Genomic DNA, 25210 nt, shown 5'->3' on the forward strand with positions numbered 1-25210 from the left:
AAAGGGGTATGCTGTATTGTGTTGAAGCTTCCAACGTCATGGGAGCAGTATACTTCTAATGAATGGCGAATGAATGATATTTTGTCTAGATACCTACTTACTTTACCTACCTAGTCCATACTCACATAGTTTATGAGTGTCGTCTCGATGGATAAATCGATGAATGGGTCAGCCGCTTGGTACAGATTTTCATGTCTTATGTATGTCTAGCCTTTTAAATACAGGGATGATGGTATATATCACCTAAGTAAGGCTGTCTTTTGATTCTTTTGCCCCTATTCCTTTGCGTCGGTAGGTAGGCAAGTTCCCAGATACCCCATCCCAGTAATACGTAGGTACCTATGTAAGCATCCACGGATGCATCACCACCTCCCCCCCAAACTCCCCATCCCCTCCCTGGCCCCCTTGCCGCCAAACCTGCCGCCCAGCGTCAGATACTCGCTCAGCATGGCGCTGGCCTTGGCCCTGGCGGCCTTCTTGACGGCCTCGATGCCGAACAGGCCGTTGAGCCACCGGGCGACGCTGGGGTCGTCGACGTGGGCGGCCCAGTCGGCGACGCGGTGCAGGTGGGTGCCCTTGAGGGACTTGGGCAGCCAGCGGCCGGACATCTCGACGATCTGGCCGCGCTTGATGGTGGCGCCGGCGTGGAAGCCGGGGGGGATGTAGACGGGGAGGATGGGGGTGGGGCGGGGGTCCCCGGGGATGGCGTCGGTGGAGAATTTGAAGGTGGGGGTTTGGGTGTAGAGCCATTCTTGAGACTGTTGGTTTTTTTTTTGGTTAGATATTATTTCGTTGATGGGGGGGGGGGTTGTGTGTTCGTTTGCTGGTTCGGGTGGTTTTGATAATTATTTTAAACGAAAAAGGGGGGAGAGGGAAAAGGGGAGGGAAAAGGGAGAGCGGGAAGAGGAGAGAGGAATGAAAAAAGAGGGGAAAAAAAAAGAGAAGAGAAGAATAGGAAGGGGAAGAGAGGAACTACACACCCTAAGCTCATTATACCCCTTTATGATATCCGGTATAAAATCCAGCGTCTCCCTCGCCTCGGCGCTCGAGATGATCACGGGCTCCGTGGGCTTGTACATGCGGCCGAACTCGGCGACGACGGCCTTTTCGAACGCGAGCCTGCGCGCTTCTATGATTTCGTTGTTGTCCTTGGCATTGCTGCTGTGGTTGTGGTGGTTGGTGTTTTCGGGAAGCGGCCACACGTTCCGCACGGGACTGCGCACGCTCCCCACGCCCTTCGCAGTGATGAAGGGTGCGGCGGGGGAGTTTAGGAGGGCGCTGACGAGCCCGATGTTGGGCGAGGCGAGGAGGCAGGTCCCGTGGTGGAGGGAGCGTTGGCGGGTTAGTTTGTATGCGGAGCCGGAGATCTTGAAGGTTTGGATGGGTTTTTTGTCGCGGGCGGGTGTGCTGGCGGCGGTAGTATCAGTAGTAGCGGCGGCAATAGCGGCATCAGAGGCACCAGAGCCAACAGGGTCGGCAGGATCGGCCGCGTTAGCAGCGCTAGGACCGGCAGGAGTAGCATCCGAATCAGTTGGTGCAGGGTTAGGTGCAGGGTCCGCAGCAGCATCATGGTCTGCAGGAACCGGACCAGGTTTAGGAACATATTTGGGACCAGGAGTACGAGCTTTGGTAGGAATAGGCACATCTAGCACAATATCGTGCCGCTCATTGACGCGAGCCCCCTCCACACCTAGGGAGTTTAGGGCTCGGACGACCAACTCAGCATGCTTGTCCCTATTGAACACTATAGGATGACAAATAACGCTATAGTTCACGTTTCCAGCATCATGGAACACAGCCCCGCCCCCCGAGCGACGACGGACAAGCAGGATCTCCTCCGCATTCGCCCGCGTCCGCTTCCTGCCGCCCTCGTAATAGGGGACCAGGCCGTTGCCGTGCTTGAGCAGGTTGAGGTTCACCTCGATCCAGGGGTTCTGGTTGCGGCCGATGACGACGCACGGCCGGTTTGTGTACAGGAACAGGACGACGGTGTTGGGGGCCGACTTCAGGAGCAGGAAGTGCTCGATGGACAGGTTCAGGTACGGGTCTGTGGACCGCGAGATGTACACCTGGATTTTGTTGGCGGGGTCGGCGACGGCTTCTGCGCTGAAGAAGCGGTGGGGGGGTAAGCCTAAGCCTGACCCTAAACCGGACCGTGAGTGTGAGAATGAGAATGAAGATGAGTATGAGAATTGATTGAGGCTAGGCCTTATACGTGGTGGCTTGGTGGATGTGAGGGTGAGAAGGCGGCGTGGTAAAGCCATGTGGAAGGTTGTTTGTAGGGAAGCTTCCCTCTCATGTCATTCTTATAACATGATATCTTATTTCAACTTTTTGATTCCAAAAGTTCGATTCTATTTCATCCAATGAGATCTTACACTTAACAAATGAAGATATTTGAAGTGAAGTGAGAGTGAGTTCTAAGTAAAGTACACTGGTACTTAGGAGCAGTAAGGCTGACGTAAGGAGGAATAAAAAAGGGTCTTTCCTTATGATAACCGATAAGAAAGAAATCGCGGGGCCCGATTCGGATATTTTATTTTATTTTTTTGGTTAAACTTTTCATAACTCGGGGTTACTTTGATACGTGAACTTTTCAACTTCTTCAGTTACCGAACCTCTTTGTTCCCTCTTTGACTCATCCGAACAAAGACCTATCTATATTCATATCCACTTGAGACATTTCTCCATTCCTTCTTGGAACATAACTTCGACCAAGTAGTAGTCAATTGACATGTTTAAGATTGACTTCCAGTTCCCATTCTGTTCTAAATATCTAAGATCTATCCATCTACCGTAAATATCTTATCCTCCACCAGTCACCATCTATAGATTCCTTGTGACAGCATGTCCACATTCGGGGACTTCTTCAGGGTCACCACGTTAGTTCCATAACCCAATTAGATTCTTAACCCGTCCTAATGTCTCTTTCATAGCTACGGCGAGTCCCATTGCCGATCTGTAGGATGCATAGTGGACGGGTGCCCGCCGGGTATGGAGCTCACCGAGGATGATATCCAGCCTCAGATGACTCGTCGTCGCCCAGGCCAGAGTAATATTACCACTCCCCGAAATGAGAAAGACCGTGTAGCTATACAATCTGGCACTGAGTTCGGTATTACCCTCGGCACTCCTATCGGTCTTGTAGTCCTCAACGAAGACCAGAGACCCAAGGACTATGGAAACAAAACGATGGACCTATACCCACGGCCGAGCCATGCTGATTGGACTTACCTCGAGAAGTATGGCGTGAAGGCTAGTAGTGGTGGTGGAAGAAGCTCTGCCCGTGAGACTATCGGTAGAGTGGCTGCCGGCGCTATCGCTGAGAAATACTTGAAGCTCGCATACGGTGTTGAGATCACTGCTTTCGTCACCTCTGTCGGTACCGTTCACATGTTCCCGCCCTCCGCCGAGTACCCCACGCCCAGCCAAAATCCTGCCTTCATGGAACTGCTGCAGACCATTGACCGCGAAACTGTCGACAAGTTTTTGCCTGTGCGCTGTCCGAACGAGGAAGCCTCGCGCACAATGGCTGACTACATAGCTGATTTCAAGGAGCGCAATGATAGTATCGGTGGAACTGTGACATGTGTCATCAAAAACATACCGAGTGGATTAGGAGAGCCGTGTTTCGATAAGCTGGAGGCGAAACTTGCTCACGCTATGCTTAGCATACCCGCTACTAAAGGCTTTGAGATTGGCTCTGGTTTTGGTGGTTGCGAGGTCCCGGGATCCATTCATAATGATCCCTTTATCCGAGCACCGGAAACAGAGTCAAAGAACGGAGTACCGAGGCCTAGGTTGACGACTAAGACTAACAACTCTGGGGGTATTCAGGGTGGTATCTCCAACGGTGCGCCCGTTTACTTCCGCGTTGCGTTCAAGCCAGCCGCAACCATTAGCCAAGCCCAGACAACGGCCACGTATGATGGCGACTCCGAGGGTGTTTTAGAGGCTAAGGGTAGACACGATCCCTGTGTAGTACCGAGGGCAGTGCCTATTGTGGAAGCAATGGCATCGCTAGTCGTGATGGATGCGCTGATGCAGCAGATGGGGAGGCATGAGGCTAGGAGGCATCTTCCGCCCTTACAGCGAACCGTGCCAGTTGCTGATAATGAGATTTCAAAGGGGGTAAAATAGGGAAGGGGGGGTAGACGAATAAAAGGGGAAAGAGAATGTATTTCGAAGATGAATATCGGTCATGTACAGATACGAGTTGATGTCTGTATCTATATGCGTAAACCTATTACAAGCGAAGGTCACATACATGGTACTTTGCAGTCGCGAAGTGATTTCTAGAACTGGTATTATTCTACGTAGTAGATTGATTATTGTAGTCACAGCAGTCAACAGTAGATTATATCCTAAGAACATATAGAGTCTCTTATTGTCTAATTCTAGGATTTTATTCGATGATGTTTCAAAATTTCATGACTGCTGGTCTCTGGCTGCCTATCTAACCTAAACCCCAAAGTAGCCATGTCATGAGCGAGGAATAACATCATGACGGGTAATGACATGAACAAGATGAAAGTTGTATTTAAAAGCTACGTAGTATATTTACCGGAGTGTTCTACCTCGCACCACCTATCATGGTGAAATATCTCCCCTTAATATATTGAGGGGCACGACTGAAGGTCTGCGTGACTGATCTTTGCGACAAACAACTTCACACGGCTCGACATAAGTTCACTGTTATTTGGTGTTTAGCTGTACTAATTGATCACAGATGTGTTGCGTTGACGCCCCTTTGAGCAGCATTTGGTGGTGAGGTTATTGAAGCTATGGAAAATTCTTTCTTTGGGCAAGAAGGAGAGTGGGTTTCCGGCACGTAGGTATTGTACAACATGTCAGAACATACCGCTACGCCTAAGGGGGAACGATTGGTCTTTCATCGATTATACTTAGTTTGTGAGCATATCTGACATATGTGCCCCCTTAGGTTCCAAGGCGTAACACCGCAAACTGCTTGCTTTCTACGCTGTATGCTTATACCTACCTATCTATATATGTCATATGTAGATTCGAACCTAAGTTACCTTGGGACTTTGTCTTTTAGGGTTGTTTGTACTCTTAACGGGTAGCGGCATCTGAGTTGATTTTTATTCCAAAGGGATCAAACGAATGAGGCTCTTGATTGCCAGATTTTACCGCTACATATAGGGGTGAATGATTGACTGCTCTTAGTTCATGTCAGTATATCTAGCACGGTGCCCAAGGGAATTATGTGCTCTGAAATATTGGTTAGCGTAAGGGTCTCTTGGTACGTTATGTATGCCTTGTGAATGAGGTTGCCTGAATACTTACCAATGGAGGGCGGTGACCCTCCTATCCAGTATCTTCTACCTAGAAGGAGGGAATATACACTGCCATATGCTAACCCTAACATGCCTAAGGGTATCAAGGGGTACTCACCTAGCTACTAGGTACTGATTAGGTGCTGTTTACTAGAAAATGCTGCCATGGTAGCGTCCTGAGGCGGCGATATTAGGTACTGAAGTAGCTTTGACGCCTGAAAAATAGGGGCGACAAGGCGACAAGGCGACAACAACAGCGTAGCTGCCTGAGGCGACGACGACCAGGCGGTGAAAGATATAAGTTGGCAGAATGAAAAAGAAAACTATATAAAGCCCAAGAGATGCAACAGATTCTTGTTTACTTCTCCCGCTTCCACATCCAAAAAAAATAAAAAATAAAATATTTACGTCTTTTTCCCACCACCACCACCACCACCAGCCACCACGGCGAGGGTATTTGTAGAATTAAATGAGCACAATCATTTCATTTATTCTACAAATACCCTTTGGACACAGTAAGATGAATCATTAATCAATATTCATTCATCATTGATTAATGATTCATCTTACTGTGTTCCACACTCATCGTCTCCCTTCGCTCACTCATCCACACACACACCCCGACTTCGTGGTGCTTTGCTGCGGGTTTCGCATTACCAAACCCAACGCCTAGCATCACTTAGTCCAATCCGTTCTCTTCAAAGCCATCTCTTCACAATTTGTTGGCATTCTTTCACGTCCTTGTTACCTGTTTCTCTCATTCTTCACGCACACTGAGATCTAGAATCGCCACATTCTTCTCCTATGACTTCTTGGAAGGTTCATGTCGCGAACCTTCCAAGAACGAGGACGAGAATCAAGTCTATTGGCCCCGAGTGCCGGGGCAAACTGATCGTTACCTTGGGGCGAAGGCCACGTGTGACGGATAATTTTGACAAAGTTAAGATGCTCAAGCATATGCTGGGCTCTTTACAAAGTCAAAATGATCCGGCGCGCGTGGGCTTCGCTCCAAGGTAAAGATGTTAACCCACATTCTCTGCTCCTTTCAAAGTCAAGATGATCACTCACATTTGGGCTTCGCCCCAAGGTACAAGATAACTTTGATCTCGCAACCCGGTGGGGTGCGCTCGCCGAATCACAGCAAGGTCTTCGAGCGCGCGCACCTAGTCGATAAGAGCTGTGATGGACCAGCTACTCGAACTCGCACTCGCACTCACTGGTGGTTCTGGTCTTCAGAGACCTCATCGTTTCTCTGCGTTACCCACTCGAAGTCATACGCCGGCCTTTTCACACGTGCACGATATCAACACCCTCACATAAGTGCATCCACCTATGTGCATCCCAATACACCACAATTGCCGTCCCTAACTATCGACCACAATTACCTACCCACCCATCCTCTCGACACACATGACGGGCCTAGATATGACGGCCTTAATGAGTCTTTTTCATCGGCATGCATCATTATGACACTACCGCTCGGTGTTCCTCCTGGCACTCACTCCCCCCTTCCCCTTCCCCTCCCTGCCACGCACTCTGAGGCAGGGAGGGAGGCTTCCTCTTCTCCAGACAACTCACCAAAGTCTGAGAGAACGAGGCCTCGGCGTCTTCGGGTGACGAATACGTCGAGTAGCTGGGAAGGATTAAAATGGACGCGATTGTATAATGGGACTCCTCCGACCAAATCGTCCAGCTAGACCGATTACGATGATGATGCCAGCGACAACGACCCGAATTCCACCGTCGGTTTCGGTCCGCCGAACGAGAGGGAAAGCCAACGACATCCTCGATAACTGTGACGACCGCGACGTCGCGGGCGGAAGTCTATTCTGCCAAAGATTTGGTGTCGTCCCGTTTGCCTCTGCCGCACAGTGTCCTCAGTCCTCCCAACGCATTCAGCACTGGCAGATGGTTCCGCACCAATATCTTGGTCTGAGGTTGGGGCAGGGCTAGACCAATAGGCCCTCGACGAACCACCAACAAGAAAGCCACAAGGTCGCTGGCTTAGATGATGAATTGATGGGCAAAGCAGAACGCGACATCACACACCACGAGAATAACACAAACATAAACGGAAAAAAAAAAGGAAGGCTTGGCTGGAAGCCGGCTATAGAGAAAAGGCTATCAGCCTGTGTCGGTGGCTTTATTGGAAGATCCATATCTAGGATGATGCCATTCGACATTCCGATTTCCGACTCCTTATGACACCTTGCAACCCACAACTACGCAACGCGGGCTCCCATCCTTCCCGCTCACGTACCATCATCGTCTCTCCCTGGGGCGCGATACAAGAAACTGTCAGCAGTGACAAAAAGGTTTCTCGCGGGCTGATATTTCGGCCGCGGTGGAGACGCCTGTCCACGTGTGATCTGGGCTGGTCCCGAGACGCATGTCAACATGCGAGCTACTGGAGCCCCTCGCCATGATCCCTTTACAAGGTGAGCGGGGACATGTGCTCTCAGTTGACATCACACGAGACGCATGTCGACATGCGAGATCATGGAACTCCGAGACCTACGGGCCAGGACAAGCGAGCGCAAGCATTGTCGCTTGTTCCTGGCCCGGTCCTTCAACTCCTGGATCTCGCTTGTCGGCGTGGCGTTTTCGGGACCTGCCGGATCTCCGGGGCGTGGTGGTGGAGAAAGATGAGCAGCGACGTTTGTTGCCCGTCCGCCGGAGAAATTGTGTGCTATATGCCGAGTAAGACGGCCGAATCTTCCCAAACATACCTACCCACAGACATAAGTTGCTAACTTTGCTTAGGACGCAAATGGAAATATGGGACTGTTCTACGTGGGCGAGACGAAGCTGGCAGATTAACAGATTGCTCGGGTCTTTCTTAAAATTATATATGATTGCCAAATTCATCACCGGTGTACCTAAATCACGAGGGCGAGTCAACCCGCCCAGACGTCTGGTTGGGACACTGCAAACTTTACTGTGCCGCGGGCCTTGAAGAACTGACACGAACGACGTTGAATCGCCGGTCTGTTTTCTTTCTTTTTCATTCTGCAACCATTGTCTCGGGATGCTATCGACGGTGATATCAATGTTCTGGGCATGTACTAGCTACAGACACGGGTGACAGCTACATTGTGTCCTTGGTCTCTGGCGGTGGCCTCGTTTGGACAACCATCATCAGCCAACATGTGGGCCTCGGTCGGAAAAGATGAAGTCAAGCCTGGCGAGGAGTACGACCTTCAGTCTACTCCAGAGCTGGCTTATTGCAGTTGTTGCGCGCGATTGAAGAGCGTGAAACGTGGCTTGACGACACGCTCTACAATCTCGCCCATGAAAATCTTGTAGTATTGTCATGGCGTGGTTGATCTTTGTCACCTATTCCGCGGGCGGTTGGGGACGCCGCCAACCGAGAGTCGAAGGTCGCAGATTGTAGCGTCCTGGCCCCCTTGGTCTCCGAATCAGCCAAAATGCCCCGAGAACTAGGCTCGGCCAATGACTTGAGGATCGGTGTCGACGACGATGATCACGATCACGATCACGATCACGATCACAATAATGACAACGACGACGACGACTATGACTACGATTACGATTACAATATTGGCTGCTATGATGCTGACAGTCATGGTTTGGTCAGTGTCACGGTTACCCCTCATCGCTGGACCCATCACCACAAGCCGACTACCCAGACGTACTGGGGGTTTGGCCGGTGCGAACGAATGGTACTTCCCCATGGCGTTGAACACCACACCCTTGATGGGCATACGTCTTCGGCCAATATCCCTGACCCTCACTCTCTGTCTCGCCTCTCTCTCTCTCGCTTCACCATCACGCAAGCACGTGCAAGCTGAACCTACGAATTGACGCTATCCACCGACGGGCCTACATCTCGACTGGCCTTGCTAACCTCATAAGTTACGCCTGGTTACCTACACTCTTCCCTTGTTTCTCGTCTTACTTACAAGACCCCCCACCTCGACATACCTATGGGCCGGGAGCCACGCCAGCACGACCAACGCACGGCGGGCAAGACTGGCTGAAACCCCGCCAGCCGGCCTCCCTCCCTCCCTCCCTCCCAGCGGACCACGCGGCGCAGACAGACATCCTGCGCCGGCGCGTTGTGGGAAGGCGCCGCTCCTCGTCGACTTGGGCAGGGATATTCGATGGCAACTTCAACTGCTGTTCTGCTGAGACCAGTCCCAGCTCCAGCCCTAGGGGGGGGGAGGCGCATTGAAATTTTAGCGACAGCGCTCCTCCCCCTTCGGGTTGGGCTGGGTGAAGTTCTGTCACTAATGCCTACCGCGACCGTATGGGAGCGGTCTTTCCCTCCTTTCTTCCCTCGCCTCAGGGGAGGCAAGGCCAGAAGCCGGCCGACACACCGCTGGCCTTCTGCTCCCCTGGGGCGAGCTAGTCGACAACGGCGCAGCAATTCAGCTCCCGTTTTGTGAGAGGTTTCAGCGCAACGATGATCCTTTCACCTAACCTACAGAGTTTGTCATGGCAAAGAACAGGTCCTGCATCTTGCGCAAAATGGGGAATGGGGACTACCTTGCCGTTCAAGCGGTACCGTGACCGCGATTACCTCCTTACCCGTTTCCCCTCCGTCTGACGGGGGGGGACGGGTAAGGAGATATACCATCATGGTCCTCCTTCTCGTCAACTCCGCGTCACCTCCGCAACAATCGATTCCCCTCTTCGATCGGACCCTGGCGACCCGACGTCACCTGCAGCGCTCTTTTCCCAACTCTGGGGCGGGTGTCCCGACACCACCTTCGCAACAACAATGTTCGGTTCCGTTCCACATCGACGGCTTCCTGTGATCGGCATTTTGCGTCGTGTCTTGAAGAAGAAATGGGAAGGCAATAAGAAGTTAGCCTCGTTCCGGTTTGTGGCACCCATAGATGCCTTCCATCATCTTCGTTCGTGTGCCTTGGCCCGATCACGCCATGGGCGGTGGATGACTTCATGGAAGCCCTACGTCGGGGCCGGTGGACGATGGCTTGCATCTATCAATCTATCTCTGGGCCCCTAAGCAACGATGAAAGTCCACCTGCGAAGCTATCAAGATAGTTTCCAGGAGATGTCTTGTCGTGCAGGCTGCTGCTTGGAGAACACATGAGTCTCCACTCACGGGTCCCGGCGTGGGCTCCTGGGCCTTAATCGTTGTTCGCGACCATGGTGGCTCTTTTGAGTGGGCGACTGTCATCTTGGTTCAGCAATAACTACCGTCATAACGGAGATCCATGCCGCTCTCGGGTCAGAAATGAACAGAAGAACATTAAAGATCACTGGAAGAAGCACCACACGCCGGATTCCGCGTACCAGAGGGTCCGGAAACTAAGGTTGGGTGTGCAAATGATTGTTCTGAACGACCTGAACGACCTGAACGAGATGAACGACCTGAACGAGACGAACGACCTGAACGAGATGAATGATACAAAGAAGATGAATGATGTGGCAGGATATCACGTGGAGCTTCAATACATGTGCTCGTGTTAAATATCACACGACTTTATTCTGTTGGACTGGGTTTTGGTATTCATGATGATGGGATGGGATGGGATAGGCCTTTTATAGTTAGCCATAGTCACTTAGATACTCAACAGTCACAATCAAGGTTGGAGTACCTATAATTTATTTTGGTCCTTTTCTTCGCATTGATCGTGATACCTCCTCTGATGATTGTTAGGTATGGCAAAGAGATATGTCTTTGAGAGAGTGTATTATGGTATAAACCATGTAGAATAAGGGGCCCCAACTCTTACACAAGCACTGTGGTCTGCGTCTACCAGTTCAAGTTGATGGCGTTATAAATGATTTAATGTTGCAAATCTCAGTTTTAAAGCCACTTCATATGTGGCATATACTAAACTAATATACAAATTAGTTTTGAATCATTCCTGTTCTTTTGGATTTTTAAAAAGAAAGAAATCGATGAAATTTATCGAACTGAAGAAAAGAAGGGTAGAGGCTTATGTCATAATACCGTATATTTTCGGCATTATGGTCCTCTTGTTAGCTCCACTTATTTGTGCGCCTTGCCCAATGTGGTTAGTTCGGTGCTGAGGCTCTAGTACTAGTGTTATCAGAATCCACGTGATCATGATTTTACCTATCTTTCTTTTGTGTTTTTTCAATAAGGATAGGTTTAAAGTGTTATGCATTAATTGAGAAGCTTCAAATATCCATACATCTATTAAGAAACAACAGACAAACGTAGATATTAGAGAGCAGATATCACGTGTCGGCACGTGATATCGCGTGCTAATATTGTAGGAATCGGATAAGAATCCCTCCGAAATGAGGTGTAGTTGAATAAACCTTGGGGTAAATCACCCTAATTAGGTAAAGTGCATTAATAAGTGGAGCCAACAAGAGGACCATAATGCCGAAAATATGGTAGGGGAGAAGTACAAAAAGCACTACTAGTAAGTTAGTACCTACATACACTGTCATACAGTATGTAGGGCATGTCCAAAGTATTGGCAGCTGACCGTCAGCTGGAGCGGGGCACAGCGAGCTAATCGGCTATCACCGTCTTTCAGGGCTGTCCCTCAGCTGATGGAGCTTACTATGCAATGAATAGCGAGCACTACTAGTAGTACCTAGGGTAGGCAGGTACTAACTACTACTAGGTAACTTCACGATGTCGAACTATCACGGCCTCAAATCGCAAGGTCCCAATTTAAATCTTACGACCTTTTTGTGAAACTTACGATCAATCTGCCTATTCACCTTGATCTTCGGATCTTCGGATTATTATATTCATATTTAAAAGACATTCGTCTCTGATTAGTGTTACAAAATGTCCAATCGTCAGTTCGGCCAGTTCATCCGATTACGGCTACAACTTCTAAGAGCCAGTCGCCCTCCTCGACGATCCTTTACCACTGGCACTAGCAGGACCAACAGTACCCGTTGGATTACCGGAACTACCGTTGCTGCCGTTTCCATATCAACTGTAGCCTACGCAATGGTAATATACCTTGATTTGAACCCTGTTGCAGCTCTAGATGGATCGCCTAGTTAACCAATTTACTCTGTTCCTTTAGGCCAACCAGAAACCAGTAAAACTCGACGCACGCTCGCTCGCCGAGCTCGACGAGCGCACGAAGCGCGAGAAGGGCGTTGACGAGAATTCGCCAATGCGCCTGCGCATGGAGGAATTCATCCGCGAACAACAAAAAGCCATTGTCTTCGAGCTCGAAAAGTTAGACGGGAAGAGCTTCCAAGAGGACACGTGGTCAAGAGAAAAGGGTGGTGGTGGCATTTCCTGCGTCTTGCAAGAGGGCAACGTCTTCGAAAAGGCCGGGGTGAATATCAGCGTCGTGTATGGAACATTACCGAAGCCGGCGATTGCGAAGATGAGGGTCAACCACAAACACATCGCGGAGGCGGACGAGGTCGACTTCTACGCCCTCGGTCTCAGCATGGTCTTGCATCCGAAAAACCCAATGGCGCCAACAGTCCACTTAAATTACCGGTACTTTGAGACAATGCGACCAGATGGTACCTCGCAGGCTTGGTGGTTTGGAGGAGGCAGCGACTTGACGCCTAGCTACCTGTTTGACGAGGACGCCGTACACTTCCACAAGACCCTGAAAGAGGCATGCGACAAACACAATAAAGACTACTATCCCAAGTTCAAGAAATGGTGCGACGAGTATTTCTGCAACACGCACCGAGGCGAATCTAGGGGTGTGGGGGGCATATTTTTTGACGATCTGGACGAGACAGTGGCTGATGCGGACAACACTTTTGCCTTCATCCAGGACTGCTTAAAAAGCTTCTTGCCCTCCTACCTGCCCATCATGGAAAGGAGGAAGGACATGCCCTACACAGCCAAGGAGAAGGAGTGGCAACAAGTGCGCAGGGGAAGATATGTCGAATTCAACCTGGTTCACGACCGCGGCACGGCGTTCGGGTTGAACGTGCCCGGATCGAGGGTGGAAAGCATCCTGATGAGCTTGCCGTTGACGGCGTCTTGGCGCTACATGTACGAGCCAGAGCCCCGGAGCCGGGAGCAGAGACTGGTGGAAATCCTTAAGAACCCGAAGGAATGGGTGTAAAGATGCTATGTTATGTTATGTGATGTTATGTACCTAGACAGAGACGGGAGCTATGGATGTATCATATGACAAAAAGGCGCACGACGAAAAGATTAATAATGATAAGGATACTTGAGTAACGGATAGGGCTTGATGTATACCTAGAAATAGAAGCTATTGATTATTATATAGGGAATCCTTATGAGAAGATGAAGAAATTCAAGACAATTACAGCTTATACGTTTACATCCTTACCATACTCTAGGCATTCTCGTATTATATTTCTATATACTGGAACCAATTTTCTCTTATACGTAGCTAGCTAGACGATTGACGGTACTATGTAACCTTGAAGACTCAAGCACTCTGTATTGTACTATTGCTGCTACGTTGGCGCTTATTATAGTGAGCAATTAAATGAAAAGGTGGACCCGACTGGGTGGAAACCCCGTTTAAACTTTCGACAAGTTTAAATATTCCGAGGGTACGAAAGCACGTGCCAAGTCTTTGAATTTCAAGGCTCTGCTGCAAGTCAAGTTTGCGCATAGTTACAACAAATGCGGCGTACATACCAACATAAGGCAGGTTAAGCCTAGGGAAGAGTCATCATTATGGGGCTTTTAAGGCTTGTGCGGCGGGTTGAGATTGGTGAAAATTGGGGGGTTGACGCTAAGGGATGAGGGAAAGTCTTACCGTTTGGGGGGGGAGGGGGGCTGTCAGGGTAGTGTCAAGTTTTAACTATTAACCGTTAACTGACTAACTAGTTAAGTCCAAGGATTATTCTAACGGTTCAATGTTAGGTACATATGTATTTTACCTCCAGGCTACTATACTAACCTACCCTAGGTATCCCCTCGAGACCCAACACCGGGCTTTTTAGCGCCCCCCACTAAAACCTCACACGGGCCAGGCTCGCTACCAGCTTTTTACCATCGACTATGTACCGGTTCAAATAATAGGCGCGTTTTTACGTGTAGCAGCAACGTGTGGTACTTAATTTTTTGGTCCCGTTTGTATTAATCCTTTAACGTTCGAGAAACTTGATGTAAAAAAATTAAGGCTAAATTTTATCAACGACAATACCGACGGCGATAAGTTTAACGATAACGATGTGACGTATAGATTGGCGATATACAAACTGTTGATTTATTTAAAATGTTAGGTAGTTCTTTATATGAAAGGTAACTATTGATAAGAGTAGCATACATACATATATGCCTTATATTGAAAAAAAACGCGTACAAGTATCAAAAGTTTAATTGATTTTTCTTAGAAGTAGTGTACAAAATGTTCAAAATAAGCTCAGATAAATATATGGAGAGTAGGTCTAAGCTCTTGTATTTTATTCGCCAGCGAGGCTCAAAATATGGGGGGCGCTAAAAAGCCCGGTGTTGGGTCTCGAGGGGATAATAAAGCTGCGTAACGTTGTCATTCAAGGAAATTCATCAAATAACTCGAAAGGGAAGGAAAGAGCAGAACATAACAGCGCAAAATAATAATAAGACGTCAAACAGACCAAAGAAGAGAAAATACCTACATACCTAAACTGATAAAGATTAGAAAACCAAAAGCTTCAACCTTTTTTCTTTTTTCTTTCACTCTTTTACAACCAATAATATAGACGACACATCCCTACAAATTCAACCCCTCAACTCGTACTCAAACCCGAACTTGAGCTCGACTTAACTCAATTCAATCAACATTGAAATCTTTAAATCTTGAAGATTACGTTTATTTACAGGCATCTTACGTCGCTATTTGATCGTCAGTACTCAATACTCTGTACTTGTATATATACAACACCCTCACCTACATAGCAGCCTACATAACTACGTAGTTGCTTGATGTTCATAGATGCTGTCGATCCCTTGATATCGCGACGATCCATTTTTTCCCGTTCTTGTCTTCTACGCATACATGCGACAGAACATCATTCTAACCAACCAACTCCTTCTTTACTTAACGTCACCTGAAATATCGGTGTAAATTCATCTCTCATCCCTGCCGACAAACGTTACATCCTGCCTAAAGCCCTTGGGAACCCTAATAGCTGTTCCCGTCCGAGTCATGTTGGGAGTCGGTCTGCAAGGTCTAACTTTTTAGATCCAACCCATCGGAATGCTCTCACATCTCCGCTTCCATAGACGGGGCCCGTCCAATCCCTCTTCCCCCATCCCCGAAAATAGTCCTTGGGATGCTACAGCTCTTCAGCCAGCCCAGCTTGTCCCCGAAGATGGAGTTCCCGCTCCAGAGATCCGACCGCGATCAGCCACCTCCGTTCCCTTTGCTCATGGCCATGGCCAGCCACCATTGCAGTCACCTTCTCAGGTAGCGTCACCTCAATCGCAACAGCAACCGCCTGTCTTGCCACCCATTGCGAGAATTTCTTCGGCCGACTCAGATTTATCAATCAATGTCGCGAACCTCGAATCAAATCCCCGAGAGGAGTCGAAACCGCTGCCGCGATCACCATACAGCGAGGATACTGGCTTTATCGGTGGATTGGCTTTGCAGAAGTATCGCCAAAGCCAAGAGCTATCGCGACCAGGGCCACCCGATAGAAAGACGAGCAATGTGTCAGAACCCCCAGTTTTCAATCGTCAGCCGCCACCTGCGAGACCTACCAAGGCTGCCTCTTCCTTTGTCACACCCACATCTCAGAATGTGGTCGCGTCAGGGAAAAGACCGCCGGGCGCTAGGATGACTTCGGAGCCGCAGACTTTGCAAACCCAACCGGCGCCTCAAGGTGCTCCCAGGGGCAAAAAGAGTCTGCCGTTTCTGAAGAACCCCATGTCGACGTTGTTAATGCGGAGGAAGACTAGTCAGAATATACCAGATCTTACTTTACCATTACGCGGCCACGACGACGAGCCTTCGTACGATCCTCGAATTAGGGGTACCCGAGTGCATGATTTTAGTGCTCCGCGGCCGAGAAAAGTTGTATCGAGTAGTGAGCACACGGCTTCAGTGGCTGAGAAGCCTCGCCAAGACACCGTATCACCTATCGTAGAGTCTCCTTCATCTTCCGTGGCAGCACCTCCGGTGCCTCCTAAAGATGGTACTTCCGTATCCACTAGAACATCGTCCACGGGTTCTCGGACATTATCGGTAGACACGGGGTCTATTCAGAAGTCTCGGAGTTCTAGAAATGGACAAATGAGTGTTATGTCTAGGAATGAGATGAACAGCCAGAGGAGAAAGAGCTCCGTCCCAGCATCAATCAGGTCGTTATCACGCAATGTATCAGAAGCATCTGCTCGTGACGTTCTTTCGTCCGTACCAAAACATATGAAGAGCACATCTTCCCGGTTCAGTTTTGATATGATTGGCGCAGCGAGGCAGGAAAAGCTATTGGAAGAACGTCATCGGCAACGAGAACAGGATAAGAAGATTGAGGTTCCTGCCCCCCGGGATTCTCGTTTCGATGACTTCGATGAAGATGCCTTTGACTATGACGCAATGGATTACGATGATGGCTTAGAAGAGCGGATACCAGGTGTAAATGCTGATCTAGACGAGTACGAAGAGGATCATTTCGAGGGCGTAGACGACCCCGACAATGATCAAGAAAACTTTGCGGGCTTTACTTTCCAGAGATCGAACCCCGTTTCCGAGCTAACGAGCCCTTATGGCACTGGACTATTACCTACCCCTAGGGATGCTGATGGTAGTGTCATTGGCTACGCCAAAACTGGGGAGACCCCGGATGCTCAGCTATCCCCTGACGCTTATCTTCAGGCCCAGATTGAGGCGCTTTCCAAACAGACTTCTGAACAGAATACCCCAACTGGACTTGGCATCCAGGGGCTTGAGGCTGCTGGGGGAGTACCGGAGCAAGTCTCATTTCAACAGCAGTCGCAGGAGCCTATAGCACAAAGAAAGCTTGATAAAGATGATGAGCTTTATTTTAATGATGGTCTAATCCATGATTTTGATGGAGAGGGTGACGGCTCGGCATTCGACGAGTCCATATTTGACCTGGATGACACCGATCAATATGGACGGCCTATCCCAGGACTGTTTGCCAGGGCATTGTCACAGAGAACAGGAAAACAGGAGACGGAGGATACAGAGGGGTCGAAGAGGCGAGAATCAGACATAACCTCCAGATTGTCGGCGCAGTCTGAACTCTCGCACTCCACAGCGCATACTTCACTCAGTGCTGACCTACAGTCCAAACCGACGGAAGCAGAGATCAACGAAGACCAGGTTCCACGCATAGAGGAGCGGCAGTCGTCCATTGCTGGCTTGCCTCCTGCAGACCAAGACCAAATAGCAGCCTATCAGGCGGCCCTTGCAGCCGCAGCTTATGAAGCCGCTGCTTCGGGCAAATTTCGAAGAGATTCATCTCCATCGTTGCCTACCGAGCTTACAGTGACATCCCCCACCACAACAGGATCCTCCTATCACCCACCCGAAGAGCTAGATGAACTCAATGGGTACGATTACGACAATGAGCTATCGTCGGGACTGGACGATTACGAGCTCGACGACGACGACATTATCGCAGAGGCTAACGCTAGTGCTCTGGCGAACGACTCGGATGGCTGGTATGGACAGGAATTCGGGTTTTATTCTGTACCAGCACCGCTTAACGTTCATCATAATACTAATAACACCAATGTGCTTAGCGAGAAAAACCTGTTCCATTATTCCCATGGTGGTTATTTTGGGCCAAGTGGTGTCAATCGCTCCACTTCCGGTCGCGTCGTTTCCCGGGAGCCGAATTTGACACCTATCACGGAACGCTCCGAGTACTCGAACCGAAATTCCATCATGAGTCTAGGAATACCTCAAAGCGCAAATCCGAACGCACCCTTGCAGAGTCCTGGTTTGGCTCAGCTGGCGATGATGGCCGACGACGATAATATGTCGCTATCCGCCCTGCTTCGCCTACGCTCTAGGGCCTGGGGTGGCTCCCAAGCCTCATTAGTGAGCTCACGCGACGGATCACCCAGTGATAGAAATGGAGCTACGAGCCCGTGGAATCAAGATCAGCATGGGTTTGCGCCTTCGCATGCTCGCAAGAACTCTACCTTTTCCATCATTAGTCAGGATTCAACAGGACCAGGTAGCGGTTCGGGCAGTCCTACACTGACCATGTCCATGTCAGGCCTTCCAAACCATGCTATCCCACCCCTCAGTATCCCATCACACTCCGATCCAACGTCTTCCGCATCTCCTGTCAGCGCGCCAGTCTTCTCTCCCATGCAACCATCTTCAGGTTGCCCACCCGTTTTCGAGGACGAGGAAGCAAGTCCCCTAACGGAGAAGAGGAAGTCGACTGGAAGCACATGCACGTCAGCGTCGGGTACATTACCGAGACCTTTTGCGGAGAATATGAGTCCTACGATAGGTGTGCCATCTCAAAGGAGTCCTAACATGGGTCACAGGCACAGAGGAAGCGCAGACAGCATATCATACACCAAAGAAGAGGATAGTGGCGAGACACGCTGGGTGATGGAGCGACGTCGCACTGCTGAGTCGGGAGAGATTGAGATCCTAGGCCGGCAAGTTGTGGACCAGGGCAGGATCTAGAGGTTTCTAAAGCGTCTTCCCGGCTGACAAGTGAATGTCTGGTAGCTACCTATGACATCTCTTCAGTTGAGTGATGGTAGTGGGATTGGCGTGGCATGCAGGTGGACGATATACGTGGCATGGTATATGGCTTGTATGTCCCACTTGATTACGGTTTCACGGCGTGTAGTATTAGGGATATCCAGGACTGGTAGCATAGATATACAATGGGTTTGCCGGAGTATAAAAGGAATTGCTGGTTTCTTGGAGTTGGATTTGGGAACTACACCTACCTAGGTTAGGTAGATACGGAAAGCAAACCGACTCGCTTTCGTCGCTGCATACCTTAAGTGCCTAGGTACCTGCGCGAGCCACTATAATAAGTATAATAATAATAATATCCTGGTTCCTGATGGGGATTATGCCTTGGAATGATGAAAGTGATAGTAAGACATTGGTATGGGAGCTTGGTATACCACCCTAACCTAAGTAGATTATAGAGGTGGCTGACGACTTGACATTCAATATAGTACCTATCTATATCTGTCCATACCTATGGATTAGTATGTTTCTATAATTTTGTCATCCGTACTGCCTATGTTCATGTCCATTTTTCCCACCCGTAGCCTTTACATAAACCTCATAGCCAACCCAACTCCTAGGCACATTCGCTGAATATCACATATACTGCACATCGCCCGCCCTATCTCCCTAACTCTCCGCCTCCTTGCCAAAATCATCACATTCTAATTCGGAGAAACATGAACCTGCCAAAACCTTCTCCAATCCCACCACTCCCCCCTTTCTTCTTCTTCTTCCTCCTCCTCCTCTTCCCCCTTCCCACCCTTCCCCTTCTCCCCCCGCCCCTGCCCCTGCCCCGGCCTCCAAACCCCAAACCCCCTCCCCTCATCCAGCTCCTCAAACTCCGCCTTCTCCTTCAACAGCCCCCTCGTCTCCCCCTCCCCTAACAGCAAAAACCACAAAAAGTCCTCCGTAACATGAACATACTGCCTCAGCCCCTCCCCCACCTCAATCCTCGCGCCCGTCGTCCAAGATAGCAGCCGCGGAAATAGAAGCGGCGCGTCGGTGACAGACGGGTGGGAAGTCCCGAGCGACGTCGCGAACCAGGAGGGCGCGCCGCGAAGGTTGGCGTTTTCGACGAGGTCGCGGACGGTGGCGAAGTGGGGGCGGCCGTAGAACAGTGCGCGGTTGCTGTGCGTGGTGCGGCTCCATGAGTTACTGTGGATAACCAGTATGGGCACCCTCACGTCGTCGTTGAGCCGGCCGCTCTGCTTCCCGGGGTCGAGGATCACGGCGCCGTGGAAGGGGCGGCGGTGGCTTGGCCCCCCGCGGAGCGCTTGCAACGCGCCGGTTGCGCCGTAGCTGTGGCCTGCGATGACCATGTGCTGGGTGTTGAGGCGGGCGGTCCAGCTCTCGAAGTCCCTGCCTTCCCCGCCACGGGCATTCGAGGCGCGGACCTGCTTTCCGTGGCCGTCGTTTATTCGGCGGAGGACAGACACCACTTCTTCGATCTCGGCCTCGCGGAAGTCGAGCTGTGCTTTTTTGAACTTCTCGATCGAGACTTCTTCTCCCCCTACCCCCTCACCGTCTACCGACGCAGACGGGTACTCAACCTCGTCCGCACGGAATGTCAACCTCACCTTGTCCGCTTCACCCCGCCGCATCACCACCGTCCCCGGACACGAGCCATCCCTGTGCTCAACCAGCGCAACAACACACCCGCGCGACGCCAGCTCGCCCGCGTAGTGCGTGTAATCGGTGCGGCTGCTCGCCATGCCGTGTGAGAAGACGACGACGGGGAACCCTTCGCCTCGGGCGACGATGTTCAGGACCTTTTCCATCTCTACTTCCACCTCCTCCTCCTTCTCTTCTTCTTCCCCTTTCCTTCCATTTCTCCCCCCCGCCGACCGAGGTTGATCCACACCCCGCCCCTCCCCCACATCCGCAAGCGGGACGTCCACGCTCGCCGGAATCTCCACGCCGCCCACCAGCACCTTCAGCGCGACCTCGAACAACTTATCGACGAAGGGTAAGAAGGCATCAGCACGCGCGAACCTGGCGTAGCCCCGTGCCGTGGCGGATATCGGGCTGGCGACCCAGGGGTGGTGGTGGTGGTGTTTCTGCTTCTCCCCTTTCTCCTCGTGCCTGTGGGAGGAGACGGCGCGCGTGCCCGCGGGATAGTACAGCGAGAACAGCACCGTCTCCAGCGCAAACGCACTGTCCCCGCTTCCCTTGAACCGCGCCCCGTCGCCAACAACCCTCGCCTCGGCAGCCGGCACCTCGACGTCCACTGTCCCCACCGCGTGCGGGCCCGTGTACGCGGGGAGCACGCCCGCGACGAAGAGGGGGGTGGGGAATATGATGGGCTGGGATGCGGTGGAGCAGTACACGAAGTAGAGCGCTGCGGCGGAGCAGGCGAGGTGGCGCCATGGTAGTCGTGGTCGGAGGATGCGGGGGGGTGGTGGCCTGGGTGAGAGGAAGGAGGGTGGTGGTGGTGGTGGTGCGTCTGGGAATGGCTTCATCTTTGCTTGCAGGATTAAGATGGTAACCTAGGTGTTTTGTTGGTTTCAATTCGTTCATCGATACGTACAGTATCTAGATGTAGGTTATCAAGTCATGTTCCGAAGAATGGGATGGGTTCAAGTGGCTGAGCAAATATATACATACTAGGTATCTAGGACTGGAATTCATTCCAAGAATAATACGTACATCCGATGATGATGATGATGTATAAACCCCCACCTGTTACGCAAGTGGCTTCTACAGTGTCTGAGCTGTGAACCGTTCGATGAGGTTAGTACATTCTAAGCATTCAGGTTTTAAGCCAATACAAGTAAATAAATTGAATCCAATATTTAACTCTCTTAGAGTCAAAGCCGTCGGCCCTGTCAGTCTGTTTATGTGGAGGTGACGCCATCTTGGAATTCTTTAGCTTGGATGTTCTTGTAGGTATTGTGCCTAACCTAGGCAGCTTAGAGCCGGCTACGCTACCTACTAGTTTTCTCAACGGTGCGGTTCAGTTATATAGGTAACAGCATGCCTACTGACCCTACCCAACCCATGGAAGCCTTAATAGATATATGTACTTATTTCTGAAAACTTTTCGAGTTTAGGTACCTAGTTAGTAAAGTTGACAAAGTTAGCATAGCAGCAAAGGACTGGACAGTATCTAGGTACCTACGGACATATTTCTCGTGCCGTCAAGGCAGCTTAGGTTATTCACCGGCCAGTAATCTCTCACTACCTATGTCAAAATGGTTTATTTGGGGTCGGTATGCATATTTCGATACTTCTAGAAGGGATAAACAAAATAGATATATATTATTTTCAGCATAGCAGAGGAGATTTATCCGATAAATATTTAGGCACAGACGCAAGCACACCCGCAAACACATTCACACCCCACACCCCACCTCTACGCAGGCACCTTCATAACACTGATCGTAACCTTATTCGTCGTGCTCGGCGGCAGCCTCCCGCCCCCCGCAATCAGCAGCGAGCTCGGGTCCTCCTGGAACACGCGCAGCGACCGCGTGTACGACGCCGCCTCGGGCGACGCCACTTTCCTCCACGCGCCCTCGGCCCCCAGCGCCGTGTTGACGTAGATGTCCGAGCAGCACCCGGAGGACACCACGATGGTGCCGTTGACGCCGCCGGCGGACGACCAGACGACGTAGGGCGAGCCCGTCGGCACCGTGCCGTCCGTCGTGCGCAGCAGGTGGTGCGCCGCGGCGCCGATCGCCTCCGGGTCGCTCGACAGCCGGTAGTAGACGGGGAACGTGCCGGAGTTGGCCGGGTTCGGCCCGCCGCCGTACTCGTACAGGTAGATGTACTCGCCGTTGGGCAGCAGCGCGAGGGTCGGCATGCCGGGGCGCTGGCTGTAGGTCGGGTACGCGACGTCGTCGACGACGGGGCCCCAGGTCAGCAGGTCCGACGACGTCTGGTGCACCAGCTTCTGCCCGTGCGCCGGGTCCCGCTGGTCCGAGTAGTAGTAGATCAGCTTGCCGTTGTGCAGCAGGAGGAACGGCTCCCAGACGGGCGTGACGCCGTTGTTGGGCTGCGCCTCCCCGCCGGCCGCCACGTGGCTGAGGAACTTCCACGTCTGGCCGCTGTCCTCGGACGCGTAGAGGTCGAGCTGCGTCGAGGAGAGGTCCGTCGGGATGGAGGACCCGGCCAGCAGCACGGTCCCCGCCTTGAACCCGGCGAAGTCCTCGGGCAGCACGTACAGCTCGGGCTGGTAGCGCAGGCCGTAGCCGTACCCCTGGTCCTCGACGCGCGAGAGCTCCGTCCAGGTGGCGCCCTTGTCGGTGGACTTGTAGACGGGGAAGTAGACGGCGGGGGGCTCGGGGCTGTAGTTCTCCCAGGTGGCGAGGAGCTCGTCGTTGGGCAGCTGCGCCGTGCGCGCGTACAGCACCCGCGGGTCCTTGTAGTCCGAGGGCGGCGTGAAGATGACCACCCGCGAGAGCTCCTTCACCTCGGACGAGTCGGACGTTTGGGGGAGCGCGGTGGCGGGGAGGGAGAGGAGGGCTAGGCTCGCTAGCAGTTGTTCGTAGAGCAACATTTTTTTTTTAAGGCTTCGCTACCTTGGGTAGGTAGGACGGACACAGACGGGCAGGTGGTGATGATGTGCAATTCGATGGAAGTGATCTTCACGTTGGAGATCTTCCCGCTGCTGCTGAATATATGTAAGGCACCTAGGTAGGTAGGTAGATAAAGTAAGGTACCATCTCCAAGTTATATATGCATACCGATACCTGCCTAGTTTGCAATATAGGCGCATTGCGGTTAAAAAGTAATGCATCCATACCTGCCATAACATGATGCCACATGCGACTCGCTATTCTCTCCGCCGAAAACTACTCCGCACAAAGCGAATCAAGATCTTTTTCTCCCATGCTACCCCGGATTTCAACTTAGTCGACCCAATCATCGATCTCCCCCCAAGACGAACTGGGTAAGGGGGGGGGGGAGCCTAGACCTACGCTGATTTACGGATTTTTCTCTCTCCTGAGCTGGTACATGGACATGACCTGAGGGTCTTACTATGTAAAAAAGCACCATCAAGGGTGGTATTTCATCATCTAACCTTAACCTGCCCATATTCCATGCCAACCCCAGCCTCCGATGGGATGGGGTAACGGAGCCATACCCCTTTTTCGTTCTCCTCTTTTCCCCACACGTGCCTACTACATATGTACATGTATGTAAAATGGGCCACCAAGTTCTTTGTCTCCAAAACAAAAAAAAATAGCTCCCCCATTGCCCATGCGCACCTATGGGGAGGTAAATGGATACGCCAAGTTCGACGGATACGAAGAAAACCCACTTACATAAGCTATTTATATTCAGCATCTCCAGCCGACCAGGTTAGCTAGTTCAGCTCAGCCTTCGATACCCATGCCTTAAGGGGGAACTGATAGACATAGGGGATTAACAGGATAACTAAGGTCAGCTCCCCGATAACTAGTGTATTTACGTCTGAGGATGTCACGCGGATGTTTGACGGCTTTCATAACCTTTACCATAACCTGGCCGAAAATAGCTTCGTAAAGTCAGACATGACCAGATTTACGGTATAATAACATGGGGGGCCTCAGCTATATATATGCCCAAGCGCTGACCGATAGTAGCTCCACCGAACATATAACGATATGCTTGTTAGCAATTAAGAATTCCGAATACGCGCGGAAGCGACGGCACTTTGCCTATGGATAGCAACCAGGTACCTACCTACCTACCTACCAACCTGGCCATATAGCACCACAACTCATAGATATTTCAGATAATCAACAACAAAGATTCAACAAACAAAGTCGTAAATGAATTCTAAACACCTAGCAAGAAACAAATAATAGGTCTTTACTATGTACATAAACAGAAAGAACATGAAAACATGGATGTACAACCCACATCTCACTCAATATTGAACGAATGATTTGCCATAGTTAATTTGATTTTGGATTCTCAACCTTGGCCTTGGGAGTGGGATGAATTCAACACACGAAACACGGCGTTGACTTGGAACAGCCAGGCATGATTTACCCAGCGCAAAGCTTGGGTCGTACATATTCCTGGATCTCATACAAAAGCTACCTTATACAATACGCATCTACCACAGTAGAGCCCATTACACGGTACAAATGTATTGCGTTGTGCTTCCCCTTACGCATTCTTGCGTTACCCCCTCCTCCCCGAAAAAACATCCCACACAAACATACAATCACCTCGTTAAAAGCCTGAACTTTTCCCTTTGACCTACGAATTGCCATTCGAAGGTATGCCAAACCTCTCCTGCTTTTGTAGTCCAAACAATTGCATCCACAAATAACCGGCCCCCACCCACTCCCCCCTTTTTCTCTCGTAGTT

General features: G+C 50.8%; 8 protein-coding genes across 8 annotated transcripts; 5 read left to right on the top strand and 3 right to left on the bottom strand.

Annotated features, from left to right (window-relative positions):
* Positions 1-174: 174 nt before the first annotated feature.
* GGS25DRAFT_203391 (uncharacterized protein) lies at positions 175-2490 on the bottom strand. Its single transcript, XM_049256824.1, has 2 exons — positions 981-2490; positions 175-758 (listed from the first exon to the last, which is right to left on the bottom strand). Exons 1-2 carry the CDS (start codon positions 2262-2264, stop codon positions 363-365), a joined length of 1680 nt encoding a protein of 559 aa, XP_049119401.1. The 5' UTR covers positions 2265-2490; the 3' UTR covers positions 175-362.
* A 75-nt stretch (positions 2491-2565) lies between these two features.
* GGS25DRAFT_483468 (chorismate synthase) lies at positions 2566-4380 on the top strand. The gene is made up of 2 exons (XM_049260373.1): positions 2566-2882; positions 2937-4380. Exons 1-2 carry the CDS (start codon positions 2848-2850, stop codon positions 4138-4140), a joined length of 1239 nt encoding a protein of 412 aa, XP_049119402.1. The 5' UTR covers positions 2566-2847; the 3' UTR covers positions 4141-4380.
* A 1721-nt stretch (positions 4381-6101) lies between these two features.
* GGS25DRAFT_519942 (uncharacterized protein) lies at positions 6102-7250 on the top strand (the record flags this gene model as incomplete). Its single annotated transcript, XM_049263800.1, has 3 exons — positions 6102-6310; positions 6385-6926; positions 6991-7250. 3 exons carry the CDS (start codon positions 6102-6104, stop codon positions 7248-7250), a joined length of 1011 nt encoding a protein of 336 aa, XP_049119403.1.
* A 3183-nt stretch (positions 7251-10433) lies between these two features.
* GGS25DRAFT_519946 (uncharacterized protein) lies at positions 10434-10757 on the top strand (the record flags this gene model as incomplete). The annotated part of the gene is made up of 1 exon (XM_049263801.1): positions 10434-10757. The coding sequence occupies one exon, from the start codon at positions 10434-10436 to the stop codon at positions 10755-10757; it is 324 nt and encodes a 107-aa protein (XP_049119404.1).
* A 950-nt stretch (positions 10758-11707) lies between these two features.
* Positions 11708-13592, top strand: GGS25DRAFT_483473 (coproporphyrinogen III oxidase). The gene is made up of 2 exons (XM_049260374.1): positions 11708-12234; positions 12311-13592. Exons 1-2 carry the CDS (start codon positions 12064-12066, stop codon positions 13325-13327), a joined length of 1188 nt encoding a protein of 395 aa, XP_049119405.1. The 5' UTR covers positions 11708-12063; the 3' UTR covers positions 13328-13592.
* Positions 13593-14741: 1149 nt separating this feature from the next.
* Positions 14742-19236, top strand: GGS25DRAFT_483475 (uncharacterized protein). The gene has a single exon (XM_049260375.1). The coding sequence runs from the start codon at positions 15425-15427 to the stop codon at positions 18842-18844; it is 3420 nt and encodes a 1139-aa protein (XP_049119406.1). The 5' UTR covers positions 14742-15424; the 3' UTR covers positions 18845-19236.
* A 50-nt stretch (positions 19237-19286) lies between these two features.
* GGS25DRAFT_530366 (PAF acetylhydrolase) lies at positions 19287-21742 on the bottom strand. The gene has a single exon (XM_049265371.1). The coding sequence runs from the start codon at positions 21364-21366 to the stop codon at positions 19570-19572; it is 1797 nt and encodes a 598-aa protein (XP_049119407.1). The 5' UTR covers positions 21367-21742; the 3' UTR covers positions 19287-19569.
* On the bottom strand, positions 21742-23516 carry GGS25DRAFT_203545 (glycoside hydrolase family 93 protein). Its single transcript, XM_049256825.1, has 2 exons — positions 21836-23516; positions 21742-21761 (listed from the first exon to the last, which is right to left on the bottom strand). Exon 1 carries the CDS (start codon positions 23403-23405, stop codon positions 22260-22262), a length of 1146 nt encoding a protein of 381 aa, XP_049119408.1. The 5' UTR covers positions 23406-23516; the 3' UTR covers positions 21742-21761; positions 21836-22259.
* Positions 23517-25210: the final 1694 nt, after the last annotated feature.

This window comes from Hypoxylon fragiforme (genome assembly GCF_022984875.1).
Source record: "Hypoxylon fragiforme strain CBS 206.31 chromosome Unknown GGS25scaffold_3, whole genome shotgun sequence".
Classification (NCBI taxonomy): domain Eukaryota; kingdom Fungi; phylum Ascomycota; class Sordariomycetes; order Xylariales; family Hypoxylaceae; genus Hypoxylon; species Hypoxylon fragiforme.